The sequence below is a fragment of the Chrysemys picta genome, chromosome 16 (assembly GCF_011386835.1).
Source record: "Chrysemys picta bellii isolate R12L10 chromosome 16, ASM1138683v2, whole genome shotgun sequence".
NCBI lineage: Eukaryota > Metazoa > Chordata > Testudines > Emydidae > Chrysemys > Chrysemys picta.
The window spans coordinates 10,912,862-10,932,439 of NC_088806.1; the positions used below are offsets into that span (position 1 = coordinate 10,912,862).

At 53.2% G+C, this 19,578-nt stretch overlaps 1 protein-coding gene across 1 annotated transcript in view; it reads left to right on the forward strand.

The window, feature by feature from the left end:
- LOC112060954 (zinc finger protein 391-like) overlaps positions 1 to 19,280 on the forward strand; it is a 36,070-nt gene extending 16,790 nt beyond the window's left edge. The window contains exons 4-5 of the mRNA XM_065569943.1: positions 12,903 to 13,019; positions 17,421 to 19,280. Of these exons, the coding sequence (XP_065426015.1) occupies positions 12,903 to 13,019; positions 17,421 to 18,457 (1,154 nt within the window). The 3' untranslated portion in view covers positions 18,458 to 19,280. The remainder of the gene's footprint in view (positions 1 to 12,902; positions 13,020 to 17,420) is intronic.
- The last annotated feature ends 298 nt before the right edge of the window (positions 19,281 to 19,578 follow it).

A 19,578-nucleotide genomic window follows, 5' to 3' on the forward strand; every position in this document is an offset into this window, starting at 1 on the left:
AGAACTGGAGAGTGATTTGCAGTTGATTTTGCAGGTCTTTATTAGACCCGCTAAATCGACCACCGGTGGATCGATCTCAGAGCGTCAATCCCGGCTGTAGTGTAGACCTGCCCTTAATAACCTATTTCTTTATGTTCACCTCCTTGCCCCTCCACGCATGTTCCAAGCTAATAAGCAATACTGTGATAATGGCATTTTACCTCTAGCGAGTATAAAATTGCCCACAAGACATGAGACTAGGGCCTGGTCTACACTATGAGTTTAATTCGAATTTAGCAGCGTTAAATCAAATTAACCCTACACCCGTCCACACAACGAAGCTATTTATTTTGAAATAAAGGGCTCTTCAAATCGATTTCTGTACTCCTCCCCGACGAGCGGAGTAGCACCAAAATCGATATTGTCATTTCAAATTAGGGTTAGTGTGGCCGCAATTCGATGGTATTGGCCTCCGGGAGCTATCTCCCAGTGCACCATTGTGACCGCTCTGGACAGCAATCTGAACTCGGATGCACTGGCCAGGTAGACAGGAAAAGCCCCGCGAACATTTGAATTTCATTTCCTGTTTGCCCAGCACAGGAGAGCATAGGTGACCACAGAGCGCTCATCAGCACAGATAATCATGCAGGCTGATAATTGAAAAAGAGCACCAGCATGGACCGTACGGGAGGTACTGGATCTGATCACTATATGGGGAGAGGATTCAGTGCTAGCAGAACTTCGTTCGAAAAGACGAAATGCCAAAACTTTTGAAAAAATCTCCAAGGGCATGATGGAGAGAGGCCACAATAGGGACTCAGAGCAGTGCCGCTTGAAAGTCAAGGAGCTCAGACAAGCCTATCAGAAAACAAAGGAGGCAAATGGTCGCTCCAGGTCAGAGCCGCAGACATGCCGCTTCTACGGTGAGCTGAATGCAATTCTAGGCGGGGCCGCCACCACTACCCCACCTCTGACTGTGGATTCCGAGGCGGGGGTAATCTCATCAGCCACACCTGAGGATTCTGCGGACGGGGAAGAGGAGGAGGAGGACAAGCTTGAGGAGAGCACACAGCACTCCGTTCTCCCCAACATACAGGATCTTTTTCTCAGCCTGACTGAAGTACCCTCCCAAGCCAGTACCCAAGACCATGATCCCATGGAAGGGACCTCAGGTGAGTTTACCTTTTTAAAATATAAAACCTGTTTTAAAAGCAAGCGTTTTTTAATGATTACTTTGCCCTGAGGACTTGGGATGCATTCGCGGCCAGTACAGCTACTGGAAAAGTCTGTTAACGTGTCTGGGGATGGAGCAGAAATCCTCCAGGGACATCTCCATGAAGCTCTCCTGGAGGTACTCCAAAAGCCTTTGCAGAAGGTTTCTGGGCAGTGCAGACTTATTCCGTCCTCCATGGTAGGACACTTGACCACACCATGCTAGTAGCAAGTAATCTGGTATCATTGCATGACAAAGCCTGGCAGCGTACGGTCCCAGTGTTTGCTGGCATTCAAGCAACATCCGTTCTTTATCTCGCTGTGTAATCCTCAGGAGAGTGATATCGCTCATGGTAACCTGGTTGAAGTACGGGAATTTAATTAAAGGGACAGAGGTGGCTGTTCCTACTGGGCTGTTTGCCTGTGGCTGAAAAGAAATCCTTCCCTGCAGTTAGCCAAGCGCGGCGGGGGGGGAGGGGAATTGGCGCTGAGCTTTTCGCCTTTGGCTAGCAGGGATCTTCCCTGATACCAGCCACGCAGTGGGGGGAGGGGTACAGCGATCATCCCAGATAATTCATGGGGGGCGGGGGGTTAGTTTGGTTTCTGCAGGGATCTTCCCTGATACCAGCCACGCAGTGGGGGGAGGGATAAAGCGATCATCCCAGAGAATTGGATGCCGGGGGGGGTGGGGAGGAGGGTTAGTTTGTTTTCTGCTGCTGAAGGTTAACCGGGAAAACCGCAGCAGTCAACAGGCTTTGCTTGGTATGTGGGAAAGGAGGGCGCACAAGCCAAAAGGCAATGGCTTACCATGGCCACACGCAAGCCGAATTCTGTTGCCCGTACCTGCGTCTGTGATCTCTAACACCAAAGCCACAGGCACTCAATATTAAGATGGAAAATGCGACCTTGTACTGAAATCACATGTGCTATGTAATGTGAATAGTGTTGTTCACCATGAAAGAGTATAAGCATTTTTCTGTAAAATGTATCTTTTTAAAAACTTCTCTCCTTTTTTTCATCCCTCCAGCAGCTGCAAATTTTTCAAGCCTCCCTCCTCTGTCCCGAAGTCTATCTCAGATAAGGCGGCGGAAAAAGAGGACGCGAGACAAGATGTTCTCGGAAATAATGGAATGCACCCGCAATGAAAGAGCTCATTTGAATGAGTGGAAGGACACGGTATCTAAATACAGGAAAGATGCCAGTGAACGTGAGGTCATGAGGGACGCTCGAGATGAGAGGTGGCAGGCTGCAATGCTGGGGCTGCTGCGTGATCAAACGGACATGCTCTGGTGTCTGGTGGAGCTTCAGGAACGGCAGCAGGATAACAGAGTGCCGCTGCAGCCGCTGTATAACCTCCCTCCCCCCTCACCATGTTCCATAGCCTCCTCACCCAGACATGTAAGAACGTGGTGGGGGAGGCTCCGTGCACCCTCCTAGTCCACCCCAGTGGACAGGCCAACCAAAAGGCTGTCATTATATTGAATTTTTTCAGTGGCCTTTTACTTCCCTCCTATCCTCCTCTCAAACCTCACCCAGGTTACCTTGTCGGTTCTCTCCCTATGTTTATAATCAATTAATTAAAGAATACATGATTATTAAATGATAGTGACTTTATTTCCTTTAAAAGCAAGCTGTGATTTAAGGGGGGAGGGTGGTTTGCTTACAGGGAATGAGTCAATCAAGGGGGCGGGTTTTCAACAAACATAACTTTCACACCGTAGCCTGGCCAGTCATGAAACTGGTTTTCAAAGCTTCTCTGATGCGCCGCGCTTCCTGGTGTGATCTTCTAATCGCCCTGGTGTCTGGCTGCGCGTAATCAGCAGCCAGGCGATTTGCCTCAGCCTCCCACCCCGCCATAAAGGTCTCCCCCTTACTGTCACAGAGATTGTGGAGCACACAGCAAGCAGAAATAACAATGGGGATATTGGTTTGGCTGAGGTCTGAGCGAGTCAGTAACGATCGCCAGCAACCTTTTAAACGGCCAAATGCACATTCTACCACCATTCTGCACTTGCTCAGGCTGTAGTTGAACAGCTCCTGACTCCTGTCCAGGCTGCCTGTGTATGGCTTCATTAGCCATGGCATTAAGGGGTAGGCTGGGTCCCCAAGAATAACTATTGGCATTTCAACATCCCCAACGGTTATTTTCTGGTCCGGGAAGTAAGTCCCTTGCTGCAGCCGTTTAAACAGAGTAGTGTTCCTGAAGACGCGAGCGTCATGAACCCTTCCCGGCCAGCCCACGTTGATGTTGGTGAAACATCCCTTGTGATCCACCAGGGCTTGCAGCAGCATTGAAAAGTACCCCTTGCGGTTTATGTACTGGGTACCCTGGTGCTCCGGTGCCAAGATAGGGATATGGGTTCCATCTATCGCCCCACCACAGTTAGGGAATCCCATTGCAGCAAAGCCATCCACTATGACCTGCACATTTCCCAGAGTCACTACCTTTCGTAGCAGCACCTCAGTGCTTGCTTTGGCTACTTGCATCACAGCAGCCCCCACAGTAGATTTGCCCACTCCACATTGATTCCCGACTGACCGGTAGCTGTCTGGCGTTGCAAGCTTCCACAGGGCTATCGCCACTCGCTTCTCAACTGTGAGGGCTGCTCTCGTTTTAGTATTCTGGCACTTCAGGGCAGGGGAAAGCAAGTCACAAAGTTCCATGAAAGTGCCCTTACGCATGCGAAAGTTTCGCAGCCACTGGGAATTGTCCCACACCTGCAACACTGTGCGGTCCCACCAGTCTGTGCTTGTTTCCCGGGCCCAGAATCTGCGTTCCATGTTTATAACCTGCCCCATTAACAGCATGATCTCCAAAGCACCAGGGCCCGCGGTTTAATAGAATTCCATGTCCAGGTCCTCATCACTCTCGACGCCGCGCTACCGTAGCCTACTCCTCACCGCCTGGTTTTGCAGGTTCTGGTTCAGCATAAACTGCACGATAATGCACGAGGTGTTTACAATATTCATGACTGCTGTCTTGAGCTGAGCGGGCTCCATGCTTGCTGTGGTATGTCGTCTGCACTGTTCACCCAGGAAAAAGGCGTGAAACGGTTGTCTGCCGTTGCTTCCCTGGAGAGGGGGGAGGATGTGCCCAGAACCACCCGCGAAAATGTTTTTGGCCCCATCAGGCATTGGGATCTCAACCCAGAATTCCAATGGGCGGAGGCGACTGTGGGAACTATGGGATAGCTATGGGATAGCTACCCACAGTGCAACGCTCCGGAAATCGACGCTAGCCCCGGTACATGGACGCACACTGCTGAATTAACATGCTTAGTGTTACACTACATACATTCGACTTTATACAATCTGTTTCCAAAATTCGAATTATATAAATTCAGATTAATCCCATAGTGTAGACATACCCTGGGTCATAGATCATAAAATCAGGTCTGGGTCCACAAGAGTGAGAGTTTGTAGAGAGTCTTCTCCCCTCTCTCCATCTACAGTAGCCAGAAGCTGTCTTCCTTCCAGGCTTCTTGGCCCAGTTCTTGTTTCTTACATTCTCCTTTTCCAGAAGAATTAGAGGCTGTTGCTCCTGAATTTTAGGGTTTAATTCCCCAGCCTTCTCCACACACTGGGGGAGTTTAATTCCCCCTCCCATTACACCTGAGTCACTAGATTTCCTAATTCCCCAAAATGTGCTTTTGCGATGTCACAGTTCTGGGGTAGCTGAGCCTTTGACCTGCCTCCACGGTCTGCTCAAGGAATGCCCTGTCAGGTATCAGGCCTCTAGCCAGCCGCTCTCTATGGGTAGGGACCCACATGCCTCTCCTTTTTGACTAAGGTGTGAGGATTGCAGCTTGTCCTCCACTGTGTTCACTGGACTAACGTCCAGCTCCTGTGCTTTGCTTTCTCTCCAAGGGCTGTGAGCAGTGTGTGTGTGTGTGTGATAGAGGTGGGAATTTTGGTGATACTTGTATGATGCCAATACACACTTCAGTTTCCTGCTGTGATTGGTATTGCTATGATTATAAAGAGCAGGAGACATGAAGTGTTTCGTCATGTAGCTGTCATGGGGTGATATGAATGGATCATTAAGGACTGGCTGGGGCCAACCTACATCAATGGAATACCCGAGAGAGACAAGGGAATAATCCCTTGCATCTGAAGAAGTGAGGTTCTTACCCACGAAAGCTTATTCTCCCAATACTTCTGTTAGTCTTAAAGGTGCCACAGGACCCTCTGTTGCTTTTTACAGATTCAGACTAACACGGCTACCCCTCTGATAAGGGAATAATTGTCTCCTGTCCATGGGAGGATCTCCACTTGGCTGAGTGAAGCATACATGGATTCGTTACGTTTTGGGAGCGGGAAGGACTGGGCTCGCAGATGCAGGGAGCTCTACCGGAGCGAAGACTAATGGATAGGCACAGGGAAAGGAAACCAAAGCGTTTTCTACAGCAGCAGGGCTCATGGGCATTGGCCAGTATGGACTATATTGTCTTCTTCGCTTCCCTGTGCTAATCTAAGGACTTTCCAATGCCGTGTTTCGGTTGACTAATAAACCCTGCTATGTTTTAAAAGTCTGCCCAGTGTCACAGCAAAAACTTGCTCTGTTCATTGACTGAGGAACAGTCTCTGACCAGGAGTATCATTCAGCTGGACCTGCTGGGCAGAGCTCACAGGTTGAAATAGGAGTGTTGAAGCCAGAGGCTCAGTCTCAGGTGTTGAAGCTACATGGCCTATTCTTGTGGAAGAATGGGACCCCTTGGGGGTCTAATGCACTCAAGGGGCACCTCCCAAGGACTGTTTAAAAGCCAGGGCATTGCACAGATCCTGTGGATCCATGACAGTGTGCCAGTGCGCCTTCTGGGGAAAAGATATAAAACAAGAAAAGGATCTAAATGTGTATTTACCATCGCCCCCTCATCAGTCCTCGTGGGAATCCCTGATCAGTTCCAAAGTGTATTAAAACCTTCCTTAAAGGCTTACCTGTTGCTTATCAGGTCATGTCAGTTTTGTTAGAGGGCTTTCCCTTCACCCTCCCACTTCCCTGGTTCTTGTCACGCAGACAGCAAGCAGCAAAAAGACCAGACGTTCGAAGCGCAGATAAGGCATATTCCGAAGCCCTTCACACCAATTGGCCTTATCTCTATACGCGATAGAGTCTGTTCCCCAGTGTTCCGTTGACAGCTCTGATACCGCAGAGCATTTTCCCCGTGTCCCCCTTCCCAGCTCTGACGCCACAGAGCGTTTTCCCCGTTTCCCCCATCCCAGCTCTGACGCCACAGAGCCTTGCCTGTGTCTCCATTCCTTGTTCCTGTTTTCCCCCCTTAACAAACATGATTCCAATTTCCTTTCCCCCTCCTGTTTGATCCCATTTATATAGTAATATTCTCAGCTATACCTTAACCAATCATTGTACTGAAATTTAACTAACCAATTCTAACATATTCTCTAACCAATTGTATTCCACTACATAATTTGCTTACACCTAGCAACATTAATTCTTCTTCGAGTGCTTGCTCATACCCATTCCATTAGGTGTGCGCGCGCCGCGTGCACAATCGTCGGAAAATTTTCTACCCTAGCAACACCGGCGGGTCGGCTGTGGAGCCCCCTAGAGTGGCGCCTTCATGGCGCTGAATATATACCCCAGCCGACCCGGCGCCCCCTCAGTTCCTTCTTACCGCCCCTGACGGTCGTTGGAACTGTGGAGCGCGGCATAGCTGTTCTCCACTCTCCCTAGCTTAGTTAGTTATTCACAGTTATAGTTATAGTTATAGTTGTTTATAGTTAAATAGTTAAATAGTTTTTAAAAGTTGTTCTAGTTGTTATAGTAGTTCAGGGGATTAAGGGGGTCGTCTCCCCCTTTCTCCCCCGGCCGCGGGGCCGGGCTCATGCCCAACGCTCCCGGCTTCAAGCAGTGCGCCTCCTGCGCTAAGCCTATGCCCACGAGCGACCCGCACGACTCCTGTCTGAAGTGCCTGGGAGAGTCCCATCAAACAGATAAGTGCAAGATCTGTAAGGCCTTCAGACCAAGGACCAAGAAGGAGCGGGACTTTCGGCTCCGGCAACTCCTTATGGAGGCGGCACTTAGTCCGGACGCTCCATCAACGAGTCAGGCCCCGGCACCTAGCGCCTCGGTGCGCAGTGCCCCGGCGGCACCGGCCATGCCGACCACGCGAGTGGCGTCGGACAAGCCTCCCCGGCACCGGACCTCGTCGGCACCGCAAGCACAACAAGTGCCTCGGCGCCGGTCATTATCCCCGGGGCATAAAAAAGCCCATAAGACGGGGACCTCCGTGCCGAAGACGCCGGCTCCCCCAGTGCCGGGGTAGAGCCGCGTCCGCCTGTGGAGCACCGGAAACAGGTGCCTCCAGCACCGTCGACTCCGGCGCCGAAGCCGTTGAGTCCGGTGCAGATAGCGTCTCCACCGAGACCGGCGGTGATACAGTGCCTCCCGTCGACTCCAGAGACCTTCGCGGCGGCGAGAGACTTAATAGCTCTCACGGAGCCGGCACCGCAACCACCGGCACCGCAGGCACCGTTGACTCGTCCGGTCCAGTCTAGGGGGAAACCTGCCTTGATGCGCCCTCCATCGCAAGGGCTGGAACCACGGCACCGGTCCAGGTCCCGAAGCAGGTCCCCACGGGCTCACCAGGATCTCCTGCGTAGGGTGGCCCGTAACATGGACCTGCAGGCGGAGGAGATAGTGGAGGTGCAGGACCCCATCGTGAATATCCTCGCAGCGGATGCCCCATCGAGGGTGTCGTTACCCCTGATCCGCACGATACAAGCGAATGCAACTACGATATGGCAAACTCCTGCCTCTATCCCACCCACAGCGAGAGGGGTGGAAAGGAAATACTTTGTTCCATCCAAGGACTACGGGTACTTGTATACCCACCCCCAGCCGTGTTCACTGGTGGTGGCATCAGTGAACGCAAGGGAGCGCCACGGTCAGCAGGCCGCAGCGCCCAAATCGAAGGAGGCTAAGCGCCTCGATTTGTTTGGCCGTAAGGTTTACTCAGCCGGAGGGCTGCAACTTAGAGCGGCTAACCAGCAGGCGCTCTTGAGCCGCTACAGCTTTAACTCCTGGAACTCTATGGGGAAGTTCAAGGAGTTGGTTCCCCAAGAGTCCAGGGAGGAGTTTGGAGCCCTGGTAGAGGAGGGTAAGAAGGTGGCTCGGACCTCCTTACAGGCCTCCTTAGACATAGCGGACTCTGCTGCGAGAACCCTGGCCTCAGGTATCGCTATGCGGAGGATCTCCTGGCTCCAGGTTTCGGGTTTGCCTCAGGAACTGCAGCAAACCCTGCAGGATCTGCCCTTCGAAGGACAGGGGTTGTTTTCAGAAAAGACGGACTCTCGCCTGCAGAGCCTCAAGGACTCCAGGACAATCATGCGTTCCCTGGGGATGCATGTTGCGGGCCCTCAGCGCAGGCCATTTAGGCCGCAGCCTCAGCGCTTCTACCCCCCCCCCCCGCCTCGTCAGAGACAGGACTCGGCCCGGAGGCGAGGGCGAGGTGGTAGAAGAAGGTGGACCGGCCCTCAACCCGGTCAGAACCAGGGGCCACCTAGACCACCTTCAGGCCCCAGGCAGAACTTTTGAAGGTGCGGTCGAGGACGGCGCCCCAGTCATCCCCCAGGATCCAGCCCCCTCCTTTCGGGATCGCCTTTCCCATTTCCACTGTGCCTGGTCCCTTATAACTTCGGACCGTTGGGTCCTTCGCACGGTGGACAGGGGATACGCTATCCAGTTTTCTTCAATCCCCCCCTCCTCCCCCCCTTCCCCGTCCCTCTTCAGGGACCCTTCTCACGAGCAACTTCTTATACAGGAAGTTTCCACGCTCCTTGCTATGGGGGCCATAGAGGAGGTTCCAGTGGAGTTAAGGGGCAGGGGATTCTATTCCCGTTACTTCCTCATTCCCAAGTCCAAAGGAGGTCTGCGACCCATCTTGGACTTGCGTGGACTCAACAAATTCGTAGTAAAGTTGAAGTTCCGCATGGTCTCTTTGGGGACCATTATCCCTTCCCTCGATCCTGGAGACTGGTTCGCCGCCCTCGACATGAAAGACGCATACTTTCACATCGCAATTTACCCACCTCACAGACGCTTCCTGCGGTTCGTGGTAAGCAAGGTGCACTACCAATTTGCAGTCCTTCCCTTCGGCCTATCCTCGGCCCCAAGAGTGTTCACGAAATGTATGGCTGTCGTGGCAGCGTACCTTCGTCGGCAAGGGATACAGGTGTTCCCGTACCTAGACGACTGGCTGGTACGCGGTCGCACCAAAGAGCAAGTTCGAGCTCACGTCCACATAATAGTGCACACATTCAACAAGTTGGGCATCCTACTCAACAAGGACAAATCCACTCTAGAACCTACCCAGAGAATAGAATTCATCGGCGCAGTTCTAGACTCCAGACGTGCACAAGCCATCCTGCCAGACAACCGCTTTTGCACCATCACGAGCCTCATTCAAGGACTCAAGGCCTTCCCAACTACCACGGTGAGGTCGTGCCTTACCCTGCTGGGTCACATGGCTTCCTGCACGTACGTAACCAGGCATGCCAGACTTCGGCTTCGCCCACTTCAAACCTGGGTGTCATCAATATACCGCCCACATCGGGACAGCCTGAACATGGTGGTCACGGTCCCGAACTCGGTCCTGACCTCCCTCACCTGGTGGCTAGATCGCAATGTGGTTTGCGAGGGGATGCCATTTCACGCCCCACAACCCTCTCTGCACCTGGTCACAGACGCTTCATCTCTGGGTTGGGGCGCCCATCTCAACGAACACCATACCCAGGGCCTGTGGACTGCACCCCAGATAGCTCTGCACATCAATGTTCGGGAACTGATGGCGGTGCACCTGGCGTGCCAGGCATTTCTCAACCTCCTACGTGGCCGCTGTGTGTTAGTTCTTATCGACAACACCACGGCCATGTTTTACATCAACAAGCAAGGAGGAGCTCGCTCGTCAATTCTATGCTAAGAGGCCATTCGCCTGTGGGACTTCTGCATCGCCCACTCAATCCATCTCACGGCATCGTTCCTCCCTGGAGTCCAGAACACTTTAGCGGACCGACTCAGCAGGTCCTTTCAGACGCACGAGTGGTCTATCCGTCCGGACATCATACATTCCGTTTTCCAGAAGTGGGGGTTTCCCCAGATAGACCTGTTTGCATCTCGAGACAACAGGAAGTGCCACGTGTTCTGCTCCCTGCAAGGTCGAGCTCCGGGCTCCCTCTCGGATGCGTTTCTCCTTCCCTGGAAAGACCACCTGTTTTATGCCTTCCCTCCGTTTCCTCTGGTCCACAAGGTACTGCTCAAATTGCGCAGAGACCAGGCACAGGTGATTCTGATCGCCCCAGCGTGGCCGAGACAACATTGGTACACCACGCTGTTGGAGCTCTCGGTTCAGACACCGATCCTGCTTCCATTATGCCCGGATCTCATCTCTCAGGACCACGGCCGCCTGCGTCACCCCGACCTGCAATCACTCCACCTCACGGCGTGGCTGCTCCATGGTTCACCCAGGCAGAGCAGCAGTGCTCGCACTCTGTCCAACAGATTCTGCTGAGCAGTAGGAAGCCCTCAACACGGACCACATACTTGGCCAAGTGGAAGCGGTTCTCCTGTTGGTGCGAACAACGAGCCACGTCCCCGTTACAGGCACCTATTCCTCTCATATTGGAATATCTCCTCTCCCTAAAACAGCAAGGGTTGGCGATATCTTCAATTAGAGTTCACCTGGCCGCTATATCGGCCTTTCACCCAGGGGAACTCGCGTCTTCGGTATTCTCTAACCCGATGGTCGTTAGATTCCTCAAGGGCTTAGACCGGATGTACCCACAACAACGTCAGCCCGTTCCGACGTGGGACCTCAACCTGGTTCTCTCCAAGCTCACAGGTCCTCCATTCGAGCCACTGGCCACCTGTTCACTTCTGTACCTATCCTGGAAGACAGCCTTCCTCGTAGCCATCACCTCAGCAAGGCGCGTTTCTGAACTCAGGGCGCTTACATCCGAGCCCCCTTACACAGTTTTCCATAAGGATAAAGTGCAGCTTCGTCCACATCCTGCCTTTCTCCCTAAGGTGGTTTCTCCTTTTCATATCAACCAGGATATATTTATCCCGGTATTTCATCCTAAACCACATGCCACTCGCCAGGATCAACGTTTGCATTCTCTGGACGTACGCAGGGCCCTGGCCTTCTATATTGACCGCACAAGGCACTTTAGAAAGACGACGCAACTCTTCGTTGCAGTGGCCGACCGAATGAAAGGCTCACCGGTCTCCTCACAACGCCTATCCTCCTGGATTACGTCTTGCATCCGGACTTGCTATGACCTGGCAGGTGTCTCAGCACCGCACCTCACCGCTCACTCCACGAGGGCCCAAGCTTCCTCGACGGCTTTCCTGGCGCAAGTTCCGATCCAGGACATTTGTAGAGCGGCGGTTTTGTCATCAGTCCACACATTTACAGGTCACTATGCACTAGTGCAGCAGTCCAGGGACGATGCTGCTTTCGGATCAGCGGTTTTGCACACAGCAATGTCTCACTCCGACCCCACCACCTAAGTTGGGCTTGGGAGTCACCTAATGGAATGGATATGAGCAAGCACTCAAAGAAGAAAAGACGGTTACTCACCGTTGTAACTGTTGTTCTTCGAGATGTGTTGCTCATATCCATTCCAAACCCGCCCCCCGTCCCCACTGTCGGAGTAGCCGGCAAGAAGGAACTGAGGGGGCGCCGGGTCGGCTGGGGTATATATTCAGCGCCATGAAGGCGCCACTCTAGGGGGCTCCACAGCCGACCCGCCGGTGTTGCTAGGGTAGAAAATTTTCCGACGATCGTGCACGCGGCGCGCGCACACCTAATGGAATGGATATGAGCAACACATCTCGAAGAACAACAGTTACAACGGTGAGTAACCGTCTTTTATACAGCAGACAGAAACAATTAGAGAACCAGACAGATTAACAAGGTAAAAGTTGTGGCCATAAAGATAAAACAATATGGAAATGAGGGTTTCACAACCACAACCATTAATAAGTGATTTATTGCCAGACATGATGCTATCAAACTAAGTTTTCTTAAACCATCTTAAGATCTGTTTCTTTATCTAGTGGGGAGGGACGCTGTCCGGACATTGACCGTCTTCCTAACAGCCCAATACCACCTTATTTCAGTGTGATTGGTTTGGGAGGTGAGGATGTGACCCTACGCTTCCCAGCTTATGGCTGCCCCTCCTGCTTAGCCAAAGGCCTTAGCCTGAGAACAAGGCCTCAGACTATCCTAGTGAGAGAAGGCCCAGACACAGGTGGACTGTGATTTTGATTCTTTGTTTTTATACCCCTGTAAGTAGCTAAGTGATAAAAATACACCTAAGTTCTTAAAGTATAGGCTTTACAGGCAGGCCTGAATATCTATATCCTAACAGTGGGTTCTACCCCTTCCCCCATTCTGTGTCTGTCTTGTCTATTTAGATTGTAAATTCTTCAGGGCATGGACCATCTATCTACTATTCTGTGTTTGTACTTGTCCTAGCACAATGGGGACCCACTGTTAATGGGTCCTCAGGCACTAAGGTAATGCATATGATTTATAATAATAATAACTCTCCTGCCACTTTGAGCCAAGGAAGATGGCCTTGGGATGTTACTGCTTAAAAATGATCTGGGGTTAAAACCATGGAATATTCTTTGTGACAAGTATCCCACAAATTCCACTGACCTCCCTTGTTTTCTTTCCCTGGAGTAGGGTTTCCAGTTTCCAAACCTGATGTGATCTCGCAGCTGGAACGAGGGGAAGAGCCGTGGGTCCCGGACCTCCAGGGCTCTGAGAAAGAAGTGCTCCCAAGAGCTGCCTTCACAGGTGAGGAATTGGTTAAACCAACTCAACAACTGTTTGGGAATGCAGGAAACATTTGGGATGCCCTACAAAGACCCTGTGAGCTCTCCAAGTTCAGGATTGTTCCCTGCAGATGTGGAATCATTACGGCAGATGTCACTCATGGCTTCCCTCCTATTCTGACTGACAACTGGCAGGAGATCTGTTGCGGATTGTGGGGGAGTTAGGGCCCTGCACCCCCGGCTTCCTGCGATTCACCATGACTCTCAGCCAGCCAGTAAAGCAGAAGGTTTATTTGGATGACAGGAATACAGTCCAAGACAGGTCTTGCAGGCACAGACAACAGGACCCCCTCAGTTAAGTCCAGCTTGGGGTCCCAGGGCATCCCAGCCCGCCCCCCCTTCGGGGGGTCAGAGCCATCTCTGTCTCCCAGCCATCTCTCCAGCCCGCTTCCAGCACACTGCCTTCAGCGACCCCTCCCACAGCCTTTGTCCAGTTTCCCGGGCTAAGGAGTCACCTGGCCTTCAACCCCTTCCTGGGTTCTCATGTTACACTCCCAGGAATGCGCCCCCGGGCCGATCCCATCCTCCAATGCAGACTATCCCAGCACACTCCCCTGTCAGCATTCACAGACCACAGTGAGAACAGGCCCAGTTCGTCACATCTCTCCCCCCTTCGAGACCGAACTGAGCAGGGTCACTTTAGCCAGTGACCCGGGGAAGTTCGAACCTATCCCCGTTCCCATGGATGCCCCCGCATCCCTCCAGTTCCTCGGTGGGAGTTACACCAGGCCCCTCCAGTTTCACGCCCCCCCTTAGGTTGGGGTGCTTGATGGCACTCGCAGTTCGCATGTGGGAAGGTTTATGTGGCCTGTGCCCTTTTCCCACCCCCATACCTCTGGGGCTCCAACTGGGCTGTGGTCTTCTCCCAGCGCTCCAGTCTGGAGGTCTGTGCTTTGGGCTCTCTTGGTTCAGAGCCGCCCTTTTTACCTTGGCCACCCTCCGGAAAGGCTCCTCTATGCTGGGCAAGGGTCCTAAAGCTGTTTTCCCCTTGTCCCAGGCCTTCCTGCCCCTCTGACAGGGGTCACAGGATCCGCAGTACTGTCGGACAGTAACAAAGACCCCAGGCCAGTAAAAGCTCCGTAGCAGCCTCTGCTGGGTACGCCAGGTTCCCTGGTGCCCTGAGAGAGGAATGTCATGGGCCCGGCACAGCAGCTGGCGGCGATACTTCTGGGGTACCACCAGCTGCCTCCTGATCCCCCCTGACTCCATTTTCCCTGGGGGAGCCCATTCTCGGTACAGGAACCCCTTCTCCCACAGGAACCTTTTCCGGCCACCTCGTTCCATGGTCTGTACCGCATTGAGGTCGGCCAGGTCCCTTATCTTCCGCAAGGAGGGATCTCTCTGTAACTCGGCCTGGAACTCAGCAGCTGGGACAGGGATGGCCACCTGCTCTTTCTCGCCCGCTGGGTCCGAAGCTGCAGCCTCCCTGAGCCGTGTCCCTGGGCGTTCCCTCCCCACCAGGTTAGGGTCCTGCGCCTCAGGCAAGGCACCCCCCTCAAGGCCAGGGCACAGTGCCCCTCGCCGGCTCTGACTGCGGGTCACAACTAAGGCGGTCTGGGGGCTGCTTGGCCAGTCCTCTAGGTCCCCCCCCATCAACACCTCAGTGGGCAAATGGTGGTGCACTCCCACGTCCTTGGGGCCCTCCTTGGCCCCCCATTTCAGGTGTACCCTCGCTACGGGAACCTTGAATGGGGTCCCGCCCACCCCGGTCAGGGTCAGGAAGGTGTTGGGCACCACCCGATCTGGGGCCACCACCTCGGGCCGGGCCAGTGTCACCTCTGCGCCCGTGTCCCAGTATCCATAAACTTTCTTCCCATCCACCTCCAGGGGAACAAGGCACTCGCTCCGCAGGGACAGCCCCGCGCCAACCCTGTAAACGGAGAACTTTGAATCCGGAGCATCTGGCCCCCCAGAGAAGCTGGCCTGGGGCCCTTCTCTTTCTTGAGCAGTTGATAAGCTGCCAGCCCCTCTTGCGTGAGAAGCCTGCCCCTCGTCCGTCTGGGCCTCTACCAAGTTAACCCGGTGCGGGTTCGGTCTGCTCAGTCTGTCCTTGAGCTTGGGGCACTGGGCCCGAACGTGGCCTCTTCGGCCGCAGTAATAGCAGCTCAGGTCCCGTGGGTCCCCTCGAGCCGGTCGGTTGTCCCTGATGCTGGGCATTTCCCGGGGGAGGGGATTCCCAATATTCCCCCTTTGGGAGGTCCCAGGGTGACTCTCTCTCTGCATCGCGGCGGGCCTGTTCCTTTGGGGTTCCTCCCTGCCACCCCCTGACCGGCTCTTTACAAACTCATCAGCCAGCTGCCCGGCGTGTCGCGGGTTCTCTGGCTTTCTGTCCACCAACCACAGCCTCAGGTCGGATGGGCACCGCCCATACAGTTGCTCCAGTACCAGCAGTTTAATCAGGTCCTCCTTCGTCTGGGCCCCACCAGCCCACTTGCTGGCGTATCTTTCCATGCGGACGGCTAGTTGCAAATAGGAGATCTCAGGGGTTTTATCTTGACTCCGGAACCTTTCCCGGTACATCTCAGGAGTCAGCCCAAACTCTCGTAGCAGGGCCTTTTTGAATAGTTCGTAGTCCCCTTTCTCTGCCTCTCCCAGTTGGCGGTACAATGCCACGGATTTGGGGTCCAGTAAGGGGGTAAGGACCCGGAGTCTGTCCGCGGGATCCACCCGGTGCAGCTCGCAGGCCGTCTCAAAGGCCTCCAGGAAGTCATCCATGTCCTCCCCCTCCTTGTATGGGGCCATGATGCACTTATCAAAGCCCCGTGCAGTCCTGGGTCCCCCCTCACTCACCGCAGCCGGGGGTTCGCTGCCCTTCAATCTCGCCATTTCCAGTTCATGCTGACGCTGTCTCTCTTTCTCCTCCCGTTCACGCTGATGCTGTCTCTCCTTCTCCTCCCGTTCATGCTGTCTCTGTCTCTCTTCACGCTGATGCTGTCTCTCTTTCTCCTCCCGTTCATGCTGTCTCTGGCGTTCACGATCCTCCAGCTCTCTCAGTTTTAGCTCTTTCTCCCATTCCAGCCAATTCCGCTCCCCGGATGCCGAACGTCGCCGGGAGGATCCTCTGCTGGCCGGGGGGGTCACGGCGCCTTCGGTATTTGCTGGGCTCCTCCCCACCCTTCCCCTAGGCATAGGAAGGAGGGGTCTCGGGAAGCCCTCAGCAGCCGGCTGACCACTCCCAGCTGGGACAGACACTGGTGCCTGCGCTCCATTTGCCAGGCTGCTTCCCTGAGACACAGGGATCAGTTCATTCGCGCGATCTTCCGCCTCCAGCTGGGCAATGAGCTGTTCTTTGGTGAGCCTCCCAATGCGCAGCTGCCTCTGCTTGCACAGCTCCACCAGGTCGCTCTTAAGCCGCTTGGCATACATCTTCCTGCTGGCCACTCACCGGCCTGTGTGCTCACAGCTCCCCACAGTTCCCAGGGGGACCCCTAGTGTGCCAGCCCTTCTCGAGGTCGCCACCTCTCTGCCAGGGTCGAGCTGCAGACTCCTCCGCCCCTGGGACCACTCGCTGCGATCCCCCCGGGGGACCCTGTTCCTGCAAAAGTCCTTCTCGCTGGTCACACACTCCCAGGGGTAATAACCGTCTCTCTCTCACTCTTCAGCACGCCTGGTCCCCGTCAATCCCCCTTCGTTTTACTGCTCCCCAGTCACTTACTGCAGGAAGCGCCGTCCACGGGGTGCAGTAGATCCCACCGCTGCCACCAGTTGTTGCGGATTGTGGGGGAGTTAGGGCCCTGCACCCCCGGCTTCCTGCGATTCACCATGACTCTCAGCCAGCCAGTAAAGCAGAAGGTTTATTTGGATGACAGGAATACAGTCCAAGACAGGTCTTGCAGGCACAGACAACAGGACCCCCTCAGTTAAGTCCAGCTTGGGGTCCCAGGGCATCCCAGCCCGCCCCCCCCTTCGGGGGGTCAGAGCCATCTCTGTCTCCCAGCCATCTCTCCAGCCCGCTTCCAGCACACTGCCTTCAGCGACCCCTCCCACAGCCTTTGTCCAGTTTCCCGGGCTAAGGAGTCACCTGGCCTTCAACCCCTTCCTGGGTTCTCATGTTACACTCCCAGGAATGCGCCCCCGGGCCGATCCCATCCTCCAATGCAGACTATCCCAGCACACTCCCCTGTCAGCATTCACAGACCACAGTGAGAACAGGCCCAGTTCGTCACAAGATCCCTCCCCGATCTCGCTTTCCCCTGAGTGTTCTGGTGAGATGCGGACCAAAACTGATCCCTTCCTCTCTCGTCTGTGGGAAGGGTTTGGGGAAAATCAGCTCCTTATAGGTTTGATCTCTCACACACATATTTTGGTTTGTTCATTCCTTTTTCCATTCCTCTCTCTGAGATCTCCTTTCTTTCTTGCGCAGGGACTGACCTATGTCTGGATTCTCTCTGTCTCCCATCAGGTGTTGGGATGGTGAGTGAGAATGAGGAGGAGAAACCCCAGCAGGAAGATGCTGAGCAAGTAGAACCACATGGAATGTTATCAGGAAGATCCAAAGGGAATGTTTCCAGGAGTTGTGCACTCCGAGAAAAAGCAAAAGCCTGTGAGACTCAGGAGAGGTCAGAGGAAAACTTTAGTAGCCACTCAGACCTTATAACAAGCAACAGAATCAACTTGGAAGAGAGACACTACACATGCTCCGAGTGCGGGAAAAGCTTCAATGGGCGCTCAGACCTTGTCACACATCGTAGAATCCACACAGGAGAGTTGCCCTACGTGTGCTCTGAGTGTGGGAAAAGTTTCAATTACAGCTCTACCCTTATCACACATCAGAGAATCCACACAGGGGAGAAGCCCTACACATGCTCTGAGTGTGGGAAAAGCTTTAATCACAGCTGTACCCTGATCACACATCGTAGAATCCACACAGGGGAGAATCCCTACACATGCTCTGAGTGCGGGAAAAGCTTCAGTCGGCGCTCAGACCTTGTCACACATCGTAGAATCCACACAGGAGAGTTGCCCTACACGTGCTCTGAGTGCGGGAAAAGCTTCAGTCGGAGCTCAAACCTTATCACACATCGTAGAATCCACACAGGGGAGAAGCCCTACACATGCTCTGAGTGCGGGAAAAGCTTCAGTTGTAGCTCATACCTTATCACACATCAGAGAATCCACACAGGGGAGAAGCCCTACACATGCTCTGAGTGCGGGAAAAGCTTCAATCGGAGCTCACACCTTATCACACATCGTAGAATCCACACAGGAGAGACGCCCTACACATGCTCTGAGTGCGGGAAAAGCTTCAGTCACAGCTCTTCCCTGATCATACATCGTAGAACCCACACAGGAGAGACGCCCTACACATGCTCTGAGTGCGGGAAAAGCTTCAGTTGTAGCTCATATCTTATCAGACATCAGAGAATGCACACAGGGGAGACACCCTACACGTGCTCTTAGTGCGGGAAAAGCTTCAGTCACAGCTCTGCCCTGATCACACATCAGACAATCATCACAGGAGAGACGCCCTACACATGCTCTGTGTGCGGGAAAAGCTTCAGTGATAGCTCAAGCCTCATTAGACATCAGAAAATCCACATGAGAGAGAACTGTAATAAATCCCCTGACTAGGGCTGGCCAAAGATTTTTTGTTTTGTTTTGTTTTGTTTTTTAAATCACATTTGCTAATTCCCACATAGTGATTTTTGCACCATCTTCACTGTGATCTCTCAGGTCCACCATATGAGTTGCCTGCTTTTGCCTTTTGCAGCTCACCCTTCTTTGGGGTCAGTCCTGTGATCTTTTCTATCAACTCCTTTTGAGTCATAGGAGTGTGTGTCCCTCCAGCCAGTACTGTTCATCGGCTCCCGGAGGGAGAGAGAGGTTTGATCCCAACAAGCTACACTGAGGCAAAAACTACGTGTGCCTTACATCCACTAGGACTGCACATGGCATTGGCTCCTCAAGTTAGTGATCTTGGTGTAAAAAGAAAATTCTAGTTGTAGAGCAGATGCAGCCCAGGTGCAGTGGTTGGCATTAGCTTTCCCCTTGACCCGACCTACACAAACCCTGAGCGTCACGGTTATACTGTTTCCCCCATTTCAAAGCAATTGTTAGTCATCAAGTTCCCCCTTCGGGAACAAATTGTTTCATTCCCAGTTGTTCTGATGTTGCTTCAGGGAGTGCTGGAAAGCAGATATTTTTACTACGCAAAAAGAAGAACAGGAGGACTTGTGGCACCTTAGAGACTAACAAATTTATTAGAGCATAAGCTTTCGTGGACTACAGCCCACTTCTTCGGATGCATCGGAAGTGGGCTGTAGTCCACGAAAGCTTATGCTCTAATAAATTTGTTAGTCTCTAAGGTGCCACAAGTCCTCCTGTTCTTCTTTTTGCGGATACAGACTAACACGGCTGCTACTCTGAAATTTTTACTACGGTTTTCCTCACTTAAAATATATTGAACTATAACAAAGAGCAGGAACAGGGCAGGGATAGTGAAAAATGTCATTTCACCCTCTGTAACAACAGAAGAAGATAGAGTACATCAGAGGGATTTCCTTATTCCCCATCGCCATCCC